Source organism: Lampris incognitus, chromosome 11 (genome assembly GCF_029633865.1).
Source record: "Lampris incognitus isolate fLamInc1 chromosome 11, fLamInc1.hap2, whole genome shotgun sequence".
NCBI classification, from domain to species: Eukaryota; Metazoa; Chordata; class Actinopteri; order Lampriformes; family Lampridae; genus Lampris; species Lampris incognitus.
In genome coordinates, this window is record NC_079221.1 from 6,896,223 (window position 1) to 6,911,232 (window position 15,010).

Consider the following 15,010-nt stretch of genomic DNA (forward strand, 5'->3'; position numbering starts at 1 on the left):
AGTTACGGGCTGGTTAGTTTCCCTGGTCCGAAAGGCTGGGCTCAGTAGACCGGGGGTAACTGCTGCACGCTCGCTGGTCGGTGGGCGTGCTCATGGGCCATCTGTTTTAAAGCATACATTGTGGTTTCAGGAGAGCTCGTACTTCCCCTGGATCCAGACTGCAATATTATGCTGTAAGATCTAGTCTTGCAAAAAATATGTGCTTCTGTAGGTATGTGTGTCCATGAGTGTGTGTGTGTGTTTTCTGTTTTCGGGCATTTGTGTGTTTGTGCACTTCCCTAACTGTGTGATCTGTCTCCACATTTAATGCTTGCTGTGTGAAGTGTTTGGAGCATTTTTGAGAAAAGGTAGGCAGTGCCACTGTAACTCCTCTAACACCTAAACCTGTGCTGTCATATTCATGAGCATGCCATGTTTCAAGAGATACCTTCCTGCTGTTTTTCCGAGCACATTTTTAACACGGGTGGTTTGAATTACAGCCGAAAGGTGGGTGTGGTTTTATGGCTTCATAGCTGATGGCTACTGAAATTCAGGGCGGTCGTGTGGGTGTGGCTGGGTGGGCTAAGCACTGGGGCTAAACCGCTTGCCGTAGAAAAACGAGAAATTTACCGGTGACAGCCCCCTTCCTGCTCTGTCGTCACTTAAAGAAAAAAAAAGGCGAGCGACGAGACCGCCGACAGCAACTTCGAGGTTGAGGGTGCGGAAGTGGAAAACGATTCCTCTTTCTCAGTGGAAGTTGACTACTTGCTCAGCCAATACAGCCGCATTCCTTCCAGCCAAAAGGGTGTGTCTCCGCTTTTATAGCGTCCCGCTACGGACACGCCCTCTATGCTAATGGTCATGTGACTGCTGTGCTGATCCTCCCGCTTGTATACTCGGCGGCGTTTGCCTTGAACGTGATACTTCGGTACTGTGGTCAGAACCATTGCAGCTTTTCTGGTTAAAACGTGCAGCTCTGCTCCGGTTATGTGGTGGATCAGAAGCGAGTGGGCGTGTCTGTTCCCTCCAGTTCCCCACCCCGCACTTCCCTCCTGCACCCTGGAGCACTCATTATCCTGTCTTTTGATTTAAAAGGTAGAATGACTATAACAGGCTGGACATCTAAGACTAGACTAGATACCTAATGTTGTAATTACACAGTCTCGCGCATATATATCCCGATATGATTATCCTCTGTAGCTATATATACACTATGTGTACACACACACACATAAATTACTAGAATGAGTTATTGCCAGGGTTACTTTTATAGCTATGAGCTATCCTTAATTTACCATTTTTTTTGGGGGGGGGGGGGATTTTCCCTCCTTTTTCTCCCCAATTGTATCCGGCCAATTACCCCACTCTTCCAAGCCGTCCCGGTCGCTGCTCCGCCCCCTCTGCCGATCCGGGGAGGGCTGCAGACTACCACATGCCTCCTCCCATACATGTGGAGTCGCCAGCCGCTTCTTTACGCCTGACAGCGAGGAGTTTCGCCAGGGAGACGTAGCACATGGGAGGATCACGCTATTCCCCCCAGTCCCACCCCCTCCCCGAACAGGTGCCCTGACCGACCAGAGGAGGCGCTAGTGCGGCGACCAGGACACATACCCCATATCCGGCTTCCCACCCGCAGACACGGCCGATTGTGTCTGTAGGGATGCCCGACCGAGCCGGAGGTTAACGCGGGGACTCGATCCGACGATCCCCGCGTTGGTAGACAACGGAATAAAGCGCTACGCTAGCCGGACGCCCCATTTACAAATATTTTTAAATTGAGGGAAACATTAGCTCCATTTTTGAAATGTTTTATTAATGTCATGCAGGAAAAAGGGGAAACCATCAACATGTCTGTACACACACAAACACACACATATAAAAGCATGTTCACCATGATGCTTCGTTAAATAATGATAATGTGATGGAGAGTTCTTCATGTGGTTCTCTTTATTTGAGCTCCACGTGCTACCGAGAGGAGCACTGTGGCCAGAAGTGGATTTTTAGTCGTGCGAAGTTAGCGCCGGCCTCTGCTTTGGCTTCAGCCACAGCTCTGTGGGTCCTTCCAGAGGTCTGGATTATCTGTCACTTGCCAGCCAAACGGCCCTCTCACCTGACTCACTAAAGCCGATTATCTGGGGGTCCCGCTGTGGCGCCGCAGATGGCATTATCCCGCCTCTCAAATGGAAACCCCTCATAATAGCGACGGGCAGGCAATAGGCGTCCCCGGGACCACAGCGGCGCTTCAGAACCCTGAAAGCCAGCTCGCTCGGTGTTGGAGAGTAGCACGTCAAGACCTACTTTAGGATGAGGATGAGATGCGTAGGAGTGTAGGGAGAGGGATACACGAGATCTATGGAGGCGGATAGTGCACGAGATGACAAGAAAGGTAAAAAGAAAACTAAAAGCAAAGCTCTCGGCCGGGGATCGAACATGAGCGTCTGTCGGAAGTCAAGTCTGAGAGAGACTGGACGACACATTAGGTTATTCTATGTTATTTTGTGTGTGTGTGTGTGCACGTGTGTTGGTGTTTGTGTGACGGTTGGAGTGGAGTATATAGATGACGGGGAGTGGAAAACAGCATGCCTGCCCCCCCTCCGTCCCGCTCAGTAGTCTTTTCCCGGAGCCTCGGGGCCCGGCGGTGATTGAGTGCAGAAGAGACACTCTCCTCTCATCAGCAGTCTGTTAAAGACAAGGACACACAGTTTGACTGCGGACAGCCCTGCCCTCCAGCACGAGTCCTGATTTTCTGTCCACCAAATGTGCCTCGCATCGTGATCCATCACTCTCGAAGCAGCAGTCGGGGTGCGTTTGTGTTTTCAGAAAGTTTGGCCGGTGTCCTTTTGGATTACGCCCTTATCCGAGAATTGGAACGAGCCGTTGTCTCATCCGTGTGAAGTGTCTGACGGGGAGGAATTCCCCCCCCCCCCTTTTCTCCCCATTTGTACTTGGCCCATTACCCCACTCTTCCGAGCCGTCCCGGTCGCCGCTGCACCCCCTCTGCCGATCCGGGGAGGGCTGCAGACTACCACATGCCTCCTCCCGTACATGTGGAGTCACCCGCCGCCTCTTTTCACCTGACTGAGGAGCTTCACCAGGGGAGATGTAGCGCGTGGGAGGATCACGCTATTCCCCCCAGTTCCCCCTCCCCCCCTGAACAGGTGCCCCAACCGACCAGAGGAGGCGCTAGTGCAGCGACCAGGACACATACCCACATCCGGCTTCCCAACTGGAGACACGGCCAACTGTGTCAAGCCGGTGGTAACACGGGGATTCGAACCGGCGATCCCCGTGTTGGTAGGCAACGGAATAGGTACCCGGACGCCCCGATGGGGGGGGGGGGGTTTAACGAATGACTTAACTTACTTGCCATGCGTGACGTTGAAACGAGCTTTTAAGTGAAAAACCGGACGTGTTGGATAACGAGCCGAGTGTAAACCCGAGTGCATCTTGTTTATCTGTAGAACAGAAGCGATTCGGGCCCCAAATTATTAAGCACACCTTCCTCGGCTCGCCAGTGCGTCTGTGTCGCCTGTTAATGACTGGAAACAGAGTCGTTCTGGAAGCTCTGTCAGCTCGTGCTATCAGCTCACTATCTTTGTGGGGAGGGAAGGCAGAAGGAGCCGTCTTAAGTGTTCCAGCTGCCTCTTACCGTGTCTGCGTTCTAATGAGTTGATTACCTCGGCTCTCTGGAGGACAGCGCTACGTTCCACCGGAGAACACACAATCCGGGCCGTTGTCACCATGCCTCGCAGTTTTGTTGTTGATGTACAGAAGAAGAAAAAAAAAAACATCTCATTTTTGTGCAAAGTAACGCATGATTTGCTGGTGTGAAAATGGTTGCTGTGTCAGCTGTTAAATGCCCTCACCCCACCCCCCCCCCCCCACCCCCCACACCCCCCGCTTCTGGCTCCACACAAGCATGCTGGCTACTGGCTGGGTTGTGTTTTTGCTGTTGGTGTGTGGAAAGTGTGCGTCAGGCAAAAGACAGCAGGCTTACGTAATGTGTGGTCCTCTGCAGCATCACAGGCGGCTCCAGGTCGGACAGCGGAGAGAAGAAGAAAGATGACGTTCTGAACATCTTCTCTGTGGCCTCGGGCCATCTGTACGAGCGCTTTCTGAGGTGGGTCACTTCCAGCACACACACACACACACATACTTCCCCAGCTCCACACCCTGTACTTTTAGCCTCGTTCCTTTGAGACTCATACCCTTATTCTCGTGCTGCCTTCTCACCCTGTCTCTCTTTCTCTCCCTCTCCATTTCAGAATAATGATGCTGTCCGTCCTTCGGCATACCCAAACCCCAGTAAAGTTCTGGTTCCTCAAAAACTACCTCTCCCCCTCCTTCAAGGTACCTGTTTCGCACCGCGGCTTCATGCAGACTTCTTGTCTGGTTGTCAGTAACTATCTCCCGGCCCCACGGCGTGCCCCGGGAGGCCTGCATCTGTTTGCACTGAGCAACGAGAGGATCCGTGGGCTGCCGCCTCCGTCATTACTGTCTGCATGTCGTCTCCATGCTTTCCTATAGGGATGATTGTATAGTCGATGCAGCGCCTCCCTCCACCCATCTTAAACTGCAAAAAATAGCAAAAACAGCTCAGAGAGGCAGAACAGTTGTGTATCTATTATTCCTGTTAGGGGATAAATATTTGTTCAGTAATCGGTACTCATTGTCTGGATGGAAATAGAGCGGACTAGAAAGCTCTATTGTCAGTTGAAGTCGGTACATTCCTCTGATGAAGAGGTTTAGAGTGTCAGATGGATTTAAACAGCCTTGCCTTCAGGTTAAAACCTTCTGTTTTGGGGCGTCCGGGTGGCGTGGCGGTCTATTCCATTGCCTACCAACACGGGGATCGCCGGTTCGATTCCCCGTGTTACCTTCGGCTTGGTCGGGCGTCCCTACAGACAGAATTGGCCGTGTCTGCGGGTGGGAAGCCGGATGTGGGTATGTGTGTCCTGGTTGCTGCACTAGTGCCTCCTCTGGTCAGTCCGGGCACCTGTTCTGGGAGGAAATGACGTGATCCTCCCACACGCTACATACCCCTGGTGAAACGCCTCACTGTCAGGTGAAAAGAAGCGGCCGGTGACTCCACATGTATTGGAGGAGGGCATGTGGTAGTCTGCAGCCCTCCCCGGATCGGCAGAGAGGGTGGCGCAGCGACCGGGACAGCTCGGAAGAGTGGGGTAATTGACCAAGTACAATTGGGGAGAAAATGGGGGCAAATAAAAAAACAACCTCTGTTTTACCTTTGCTATGTGTGGTCTGGAATGCTTAGGAGACCATCCCTCACATGGCAAAGTCCTACGGTTTCCAGTATGAACTAGTCCACTACAAGTGGCCCCGCTGGCTCCACCAGCAGACTGAGAAGCAGCGCATCATCTGGGGCTACAAGATCCTCTTCCTGGACGTCCTCTTCCCACTGGCTGTGGACAAAATCATCTTTGTGGACGCCGACCAGGTGAGCTTCAGGTGCTGTGCGTGAGAGCTAGCCTTAAAGCGGGGATGCTCCTGTCAGTTGACAACCTCAGCGTGGAGACTGGAAGAGGCGCCCTCGCCATCTTCGGTGAACACTGAAGCGCTGACAGTCCTCTCTGTGGTGCTTCACTCTGTCCCCTTTCCCTCTCACAGATTGTACGGGCGGACCTGAAGGAGCTGAGGGATCTGGACCTGGAGGGCGCCCCTTATGGCTACACCCCGTTTTGCGATAGCCGCAGAGAGATGGAGGGCTATCGCTTCTGGAAGACGGGTTACTGGGCCTCGCACCTAGGCCACAGGAAATACCACATTAGGTACACACTTGTCCTTCCTTGAGCGTGCCTTATGACTTATAGCGGCACACATCCTGATCTGTATGCGGAGTAGCAATTGCTCACATTTTACCTGTGTAGGCACAAAGAGTTCTCGTACACAGAGGATTATGGATCTAGTACACAATAGCAGTTATTTGCACAGTAACAGTATAATCCTCTTCCTTTTACATTTGACCGTCACTGTTCTTATCTTTGGAGAACATAAACGCAATCGGGTCCCTTTTTATTCTAGAGGTAGCTGGCAGAATAAATCCATACATTTCCGAACATTAACATTATAAACATACTGCGTCTTACAGGGAGCACTTGCTTTGAGGCTAGTCGCTGTTTCTCAGCGAGAGACACTTGTGACTTCTGCACTTCACACGGAATAATGAAAGGAGCTATGGGAAGAGAAGTTAAAAACAGACTAAACTACCCGGTGTCTCCACATCAATATTCATAAAAGCCTCCTATATCAGTCATGAAATATGTCTTTCATTGCCACCTGCCCTGTAAATCAGGCCTGTTTTGGCTCGGACCCAGCGAATGTTCTTGACGAGCCATTCGTTATGTTTCTCGGGACTTCCTGTTTGAACACCTCCCAAGCTCCAAATGCCATGAGAGGGGGAAAAAATGCGAATCGGTATCGGTGTTGTTTTCAGCTCCCTTTATCCTTAGATGTGGCTTCAAATACAACCACGGTGGAATTTAAACTGGGACAGGACAAAGTGTGAAACCCGAAGCGCCGTACTGTGAGAGCTGGCTCGTTGGATGTGGCTTGATGAGCTGGCAGCTAGTCGCGCTGCTGAGCCGAGGACCCTGCCCAGCGAGCAGAGCTTTCCGCTGGACTGTGAGAAGGCAGTGAGGAAGCCACTGTGATTTTGTTGGACACCAGCGGGCTGCTCAGCTCGGCAAGGCAGGAAAAAAAAAAAAGCAAACAAACAAACCCAGTCAGGGTGAGGCCGTGATTCGCTCCATCGAGCTCTTTGAAAACACGAGGTTGTCAGGTGTCTGCCGGCGTGGCTCAGCCTGTGTTGCCAGGCATGATGTGCGATTTAAGGTATGGTTCAGTATCTGTGCTGCAGCTTTGGCTGTGTTCATATCCTTTCGTAGAAACCGTTAGATGAACTCACCTGGGCCTTCTTCATCCCTCATTAAGTGGTTTTTAGAAAGAATATTCCGGTTGATTTTCATCCGGCCCCACCTGATACTGACAATTTGGTCTGTGCATTTGTTACTTGTAGACTTGAATGCTGCAATGCAGCATTGTCAGGACTGCCAAAGAAAACAATTGGACAGTCATAACTGGTCCAGAACCCTGCGGCTGGAGTACTAACAGAAACCGAACAAAAATGTCACATGACTCCTACTCTGGAATCTCTTCACTGGCCGCAAATTAGTCCTACAATAAAAATTTGGGGGGGGGGGGTTCCCCCTTTTTTATCCTCAATCGTACCCAGCCAATTACCCCACTCTTCCGAGCCGTCCCGGTCGCTGCTCCACCCCCTCTGCCGATCCGGGGGAGGGCTGCAGACTACCACATGCCTCCTCCCATACATGTGGAGTCACCAGCCGCTTCTTTTCACCTGACAGTGAGGAGTTTCACCAGGGGGATGTAGCACGTGGGAGGATCACGCTATTCCCCTCAGTTCCCCCCTCCCCCCTGAACAGGCGCCCCGACCAACCAGAGGAGGCGCTACTGCAGTGACCAGGACACGTACCCACATTCGACTTCCCACCCGCACACGTGGCCAGTTGTGTCTGTAGGGACGCCCCACCAAGTCGGCGGTAAGACGGGGATTCGAACTGCTGATCCCCGTGCTGGTAGGCAACGGAATAGCCCGCTACGCCGCCCGGGCGCCCTCCTCTACAATAGATTTTAATCTTCTTTTGTTTATTTTATGAATCTTTTATTTATAAATCTTTAGATGGACTTGCTCCAGACTACATTAACGACGTGTTGCAGACACTGTATTCCTGGTAGAGGCTTGAGAGCCACAGACACACTTCTTCAAACTAGTCCAGCAACATGAACTACGATGGTCCTGTTTTAGTTCCCGTCTGAACTCAAAACAGCCGATAGCACCTTTTAAACTGTTACTCAGAACACATCTTTTTAATAGTGTGTTTACCAAGGACGACCAGCCGCCTGCTTTCTTTAAGCTGCTAATTTACTATTGATCAGCTGCAGTTTCTCTCGTCGTGTCCATGAATTCTTTTGTATCTTCTTAATTCTTTTATTATTCAGTTACTTTTAACTCATTTTTATTTCCACTTTATCCCATTCCCTTTAGCTTGTCTTTATTGTCTGATTTTTCCTTTTTTATTACCTTCTTTTTATCCTCGCACTTTGACATAATGATAGACACATTGCTTTTTAATGTTCAAAATGTGCTATATACTGTAAATATATATACTATAAAACTATATACTGTAAATATATATACTATAAAACTATATACTGTAAATATATATACAGTAAGTATATATACTGTTATATATATATACTGTATATATATATATACTGTGTATATATATATATATATATATATATACACACACACACACACTGTAAATAAGGTTTTGATTGGTTGATTGATTGTCAAGCCTGTACAATTGACAACCACCCTCTCTCTCTCGCTCTCTCTCTCTCTCTCTCTCTCTGTTTCCTCACCTCTACACCTGTTTCTTATTCTACCCAGCGCCCTGTACGTAGTAGACTTAAAGAAGTTTCGTAAGATTGCAGCTGGGGACAGATTACGCGGCCAGTACCAAGCCTTGAGCCAAGACCCCAACAGCCTGTCCAACCTGGACCAGGTGACTCTCAGCCACGTTCTCATTCACTATTTCGGATTTTTTTTTCAATGGGGGGGGGGGGGGATGTTATGGAAAACAAGATTTGTCTAGACTTGGTGGATTTTCCTGTCAGTGAGGAGTGCCGCTGTTAAGCTTTCACAGCACTTAAATAACATCGCTGTCTCATCAGTTTTTAATGTGATTAAACAGTGCCATTTGAACAAGCCAATCAGAATTCTTCCTAAGAGTGATGTCACACTGGGAACAAACAATCAACCCAGCAAGGTAGCCTCTGGCGCCCAGGTAGCGTAGGGGTCTATTCCGTTGCCTACCAACACGGGGTTCAGCTGTTCGAATCCCCATGTTACCTCTGGTTTGGTCGGGCGTCTTTACAGACACAATTGGCCGTGTCTGCGGGTGGGAAGACGGATGTGAAGAGTAGGGTAATTGGCGAAGTACAACTGGGGAGAAGAAAAGAAGGGAAGAGAAGGGAAGGGAAGGGAAGGGAAGGGAAGGGAAGGGAAGGGAAGGGAAGGGAGCAAGATAGCCTCTGGTTGAGCAGTCATTGCCTCTGTCAAGGGAGGGGGCAGAGCCAGCAATTCTGCCAGCCAATCAGAGTAGTGGCTCATGAATAATGCTATTATGTTTATGACCCCCCCTCAGACAGCCTGTTTCATTAGAGGTGGATGTGGTGAACTGGAAACTAAACAACTTTAGGTGAAAACAAAAAAGTCAGATGTATTTCATAGAGAGACGTAATACCATCCATCCATCCATCCATTATCCGAACCACTTATCCTGCTCTCGGGTCGCGGGGGGGTAGACGTTATACCAATTTGTCAAAAAGTAAGAAAATACTCCCTTATCTACCTGGGTGTGGCAGTGTCTCAGAATTAGCCAGAATTAACATGCCCTGTTTATTCATATTTTTTGTTCTGTGATCCTGATAGGACCTTCCTAACAACATGATCCACCAAGTGGCCATCAAGTCCCTGCCCCAAGACTGGCTGTGGTGCGAGACCTGGTGCGACGATGGCTCCAAAGTCACGGCCAAGACCATAGACCTGGTGAGGCTCCCCGAATCTTTAAATTTGATTCTGAAGTTTGCGAGATGCTCATGAGGAGTGAAGGGGAGCTAAATGGCGTACTTAGGAGTAGAGGAACAATAATCTGACATTTACCTGCTCGCGCAGTGCAGGCTGGAAGTGTCGCACTCTCTCTGTCTCTCACCGCCAATCCTTCTTTGGCTTCACACTGATGAGAGGAAATAAATCTAGTCAATGACCACTCTGATCGCAGCTTTCATGCTTGGAGTAGTGGAACTGTGCCCGCTACGGTGCTAAGGAACTGGAACGAGCTCCGAGACACTGACACCGCCCATGACTCAGCCAGTATTTGGGGGAGAGTGGCGGGAAGGCTCCTGCAGTGTCTTAAACTAATTTAGCGAATTATTGGGATAGGGTCCAGTGGACTGAAATGTGAACATTTTTCTCATTTTAGCGAGGGACACCACTTTGACAATTTGGACACACGAGACACAGACTAATGTCCTTTTAAAAGAGCAGGAAATCAAATCGGGTTCAAATGTCTGCCGCGGGGAGCGAGGGCCTGGCCTCGCTGGGCAAAAGTGTCTTTGGTAGCTTGACTGATGTGTTTTGTCTGCTTATCTACTGTTGCAGTGCAATAACCCAAAGACCAAGGAGCCCAAGCTGACAGCGGCGGCGAGGATTGTGCCCGAGTGGGTCGAGTATGACAACAAGATCAAACAGTTCCTGAGTCGCGTTCATGAGCAGGGAGACGCAACGTCAGCACAGAAACCGAGTCCTGCTCCTTCACAACGTAAAACAGGTTAGCAACAACAGCAAAAACAACAAAACTGGAATGAGAAGATAGAGCAGGTTTCCTACTCTCTAGGAAATCATCTTCCAAGACATTTCCAAGACCGTTTTCATCACTTCTACTGGGATATACATGAAAGCCATTGCTGATGGCAGTTCATATTATGGAAGTCTCAACAGTCTCTAAATGGACTGTGTTACTTTAAGCTCGTCATTGAATGTCCCCCCAAAACATCAAGTGCTGACAATCTCAGCAGACAAAACATGCGATCTCAGATACAAATGATGCTAAAAACATGCCATCGCAATAGGTAAAAATACCATTTTATCACCCAATTTTACAGTTTTTCATGATCTCAGTAATATTTTCAGGACATTTGATCAATTTCACCGCAAGTTGAAAACTACTGCCGTATTTCCCGGGCTACAAGTGACCGAAGTACAGATCACTCTCAGCAAAAAATGAACCCAGGGCCTTCTTGCTGTGAGGCAACAGTGCTAACCACTGGGCCACCGTGCCCAGTGGTTAGCACTGTTGCCTGTACAGTAGAGTATATACAAAATTGTACAGTACAGTATACAGTATATACAAAATGGTTGGGAATGCGTGTGTGAATGTGTGGCATCCATTGTAAAGTGCTTTGAATGGTCGGTAGACTAGAAATGTGCTATATAAATGCTTTCCATTTATATATATATATATATATATATATATATACACTACCGTTCAAAAGTTTGGGATCACCCAAACAATTTCGTGTTTTCCATGAAAAGTCACACTTATTCACCACCATATGTTGTGAAATGAATAGAAAATAGAGTCAAGACATTGACAAGGTTAGAAATAATGATGTGTATTTGAAATAAGATTTTTTTTACATCAAACTTTGCTTTCGTCAAAGAATCCTCCATTTGCAGCAATTACAGCATTGCAGACCTTTGGCATTCTAGCTGTTAATTTGTTGAGGTAATCTGGAGAAATTGCACCCCACGCTTCCAGAAGCAGCTCCCACAAGTTGGATTGGTTGGATGGGCACTTCTTTGAGCAGATTGAGTTTCTGGAGCATCACATTTGTGGGGTCAATTAAACGCTCAAAATGGCCAGAAAAAGAGAACTTTCATCTGAAACTCGACAGTCTATTCTTGTTCTTAGAAATGAAGGCTATTCCATGCGAGAAATTGCTAAGAAATTGAAGATTTCCTACACCGGTGTGTACTACTCCCTTCAGAGGACAGCACAAACAGGCTCTAACAGGTACTATTTAATGAAGATGCCAGTTGGGGACCTGTGAGGCGTCTGTTTCTCAAACTAGAGACTCTAATGTACTTATCTTCTTGCTCAGTTGTGCAACGCGGCCTCCCACTTCTTTTTCTACTCTGGTTAGAGCCTGTTTGTGCTGTCCTCTGAAGGGAGTAGTACACACCGGTGTAGGAAATCTTCAATTTCTTAGCAATTTCTCGCATGGAATAGCCTTCATTTCTAAGAACAAGAATAGACTGTCGAGTTTCAGATGAAAGTTCTTTTTTTCTGGCCATTTTGAGCGTTTAATTGACCCCACAAATGTGATGCTCCAGAAACTCAATATGCTCAAAGAAGTGCCCATCCAACCAATCCAACTTGTGGGAGCTGCTTCTGGAAGCGTGGGGTGCAATTTCTCCAGATTACCTCAACAAATTAACAGCTAGAATGCCAAAGGTCTGCAATGCTGTAATTGCTGCAAATGGAGGATTCTTTGACGAAAGCAAAGTTTGATGTAAAAAAAATCTTATTTCAAATACAAATCATTATTTCTAACCTTGTCAATGTCTTGACTCTATTTTCTATTCATTTCACAACATATGGTGGTGAATAAGTGTGACTTTTCATGGAAAACACAAAATTGTTTGGGTGATCCCAAACTTTTGAACGGTAGTGTATATATATATATAACTTTGTTAAAAGAAACACTCAACGGTACGGAAAGTGCTCAACAAATAAGGAGCAAAATAATCCAGTGGGTAGTGGGTCAAGTAAGTTCTTTATGAGACAGGACAAGCCTGTTTCATGCTATTAGCAATCATCAGCTGTCAATAAAAGCCATCACCTACTTCTGTTCTGGGATCACTTGAGTATCAGAGAACATATTTCTTTGATATCGAGCATTATAATATATATCTTTTTTTTCTTTTTTTTGGTACCCAATTTTTGTTTTGTTTCAGCTGTTTGTTGGTAGTGTTTTCGTAGGATGGAGGAGTATCAAATCAAGGATGAAGACATTCCTTTCTAGGAGATTTAACTGTTCATTGGTTCACAACAGTAAAAATTTCACTTTTGATTAAGACTGAAAGAAACAAAATATTGAACAAGAATTGGGTTTTTTCTATTTTCTTAATAGCTAAACTAACTCTTTAATGTCATTCATTCATGCTTGTTATATTCATTCATTTGTGTCATTCATTCTCTTTTATTTACAAGTTACTTACAAATTACAGCAGAAGATCATTTATTTTATTTTATTTTTTTGTGCGTTTACTTAAAGGGTTGACATTTATTTGAGAGAGACGTTCCAGTCCATTAGTTAAATATTTGGACTTGGGTAGCATACTACTACCAGACCCTGGAATAAATGTCCTGTTACAGTACAATTTAAATCTGGTCTTATCTTGAGGTATTTCTGTTTAAAGAGGGACAAATAGATACTTGGTTACATACTGAATACTGAATACTGAATAAAGAGTCCGGAATAAGGAGGTTTTGGCATGAGTCAGGCTTGTACGGTCTCATAAAGAATTTGCTTGACTCTCTGGATTTTTATATATATATATAAACTGTCTTATAAAGAATGTACTTGACTATATATATATATACACACATATATGCACACATATATAAATTGTCTCATAAAGAATTTACTTGACTCGCTGGATTTTATATACAGTATATATATATATAGATATACTGTATCTATGATATTTGAGATATGACGTACATCCCTGTGTGTTAAGTCAGAGAAGCGAGTACTGTTGAGCGAATACAGCTAATACTCCTCACTGATGAGTATTCATTGTATTCTATTCCAGACTTATTTTCGCCACATTTCTTTCCAGTCTTACCTGATGACCAAGACTAATTTTCTTAACTGGTTGTTCTACCTGCTCATTTGCATTGCAGGCAACCAGCGTGATGAACTTTAGATTCCATCCACGGCACGACGGCGAGCAACTAGGCAACACTTTGCATCCAGTCCTCCTGCGAAGCTGGAAAACTCATCTCTGAGGGAGGATGCACATGTAACTAAAATGGAAGGAACCTCTGTCTGTATGTCTATCTGTCTGTTTGTCTGTCTGGCGACCGAACGTGCAGCGCCGCTCTGCCGTTGCAACCCACACTGTGGTCGGGGTGGGAGTACACCCAAACGGGCACCGCACTAGTTTCCAACAAAACAGTGACGTGTTATGCCCCTGACTCGGGAAGCCATGGAAGGATGGAGAGAAATTTCTGTTTTTAAAATGTGACTATTTTTATATGTCAAATCAATATGTGTCCTACAGAATCAATGCTAGATGAGGAAACTGTTAACCTCTAACTCCCGGCACACTATCAAGACGTCAGCAGTCAGAAGGTGCTTAGTAAGAGAATACTGGAATCAAGTAAACGCAGGGGCGACTCCAGAGAAGATTCTAGTTGTTACACAAATATTAGATGTGACACAGGATGTCGTTTGCACTGATGCAGCATGCAGAGTCAAGTGAGGCACATTAAAAAGTCATTTCAAACCATTTTAAATTTTTGAATAAATCTGGAGGCTTGTGTGATTTCTATTTCTAAAACATATTTAAAAGAAAAACCATGCATTATGGGTTCTAAATTGTTAACGACATTGCGTGTACAACACTGCTATGACTGTTATGGCCAAACCAAAGTTGTAGTGATTTGTTATTTGTTATTCAGATAATGTTGGAGAAGCAGCTCGTCCAAGAGACCCTTCCCACAACTTGGACACATGGTGTAGCCCCCGTATCTCTCCATGCCAAGTCACGCTGCACCAGGTATAATTGTTGATAGACGGATCGGGCTAGTCTTTATCGGCAGGTCACGGATCAGAGAATCCTCGTTTGCACACTAAAGGTCACGGATATAGACGGAATTAATAAGTTATTGTGCTACGTTTACATCTGTATATACAGTTTGTGCACCTGTGTGTGTGTGTTTGTCGAGTTCTAAACAGAATTTTCAATACCTACAGAACAAAAACAATATCTCTCAGGAAAGAAACTAGGTGTTGCTGCTCCACTGAAACGGTCCTTTTGACTGTCTTAATATAGGATGGTTGGGAACTCTGCTCTCATCACCCGTCTCTCACTCACATGTGTCGAATGGAAGTGTTTGCATAAGTGTCAAGTCATTTCAGGTTGAGAGAAATTAAAATATATCTTTGCTATAAATCTCCGTCATTAGTTTCTCTTTAAGCATGGTGTGTGGTTAAGTTTAGGGGTGATTTATGTTGAGTTGCTGTGATTTCAGCTTGGTAAAAATACCGAGAACCTTTTGGCTAAACCGCCACTCACGCGCTTCACATTTAAACAAGCTAAACCCGCAAATGGATTTTTCCCTCCCCAATTGTA

At 46.4% G+C, this 15,010-nt stretch overlaps 1 protein-coding gene across 1 annotated transcript in view; it reads left to right on the forward strand.

The window, feature by feature from the left end:
• Nucleotides 1-15,005, forward strand: part of uggt2 (UDP-glucose glycoprotein glucosyltransferase 2) — a 50,872-nt gene extending 35,867 nt beyond the window's left edge. Inside the window, exons 32-39 of the mRNA XM_056289823.1 lie at nucleotides 3,998-4,099; nucleotides 4,245-4,329; nucleotides 5,255-5,437; nucleotides 5,608-5,768; nucleotides 8,474-8,588; nucleotides 9,518-9,634; nucleotides 10,247-10,415; nucleotides 13,557-15,005. Coding sequence (XP_056145798.1) covers nucleotides 3,998-4,099; nucleotides 4,245-4,329; nucleotides 5,255-5,437; nucleotides 5,608-5,768; nucleotides 8,474-8,588; nucleotides 9,518-9,634; nucleotides 10,247-10,415; nucleotides 13,557-13,579 — 955 coding nt within the window. The 3' untranslated portion in view covers nucleotides 13,580-15,005. The remainder of the gene's footprint in view (nucleotides 1-3,997; nucleotides 4,100-4,244; nucleotides 4,330-5,254; nucleotides 5,438-5,607; nucleotides 5,769-8,473; nucleotides 8,589-9,517; nucleotides 9,635-10,246; nucleotides 10,416-13,556) is intronic.
• The last annotated feature ends 5 nt before the right edge of the window (nucleotides 15,006-15,010 follow it).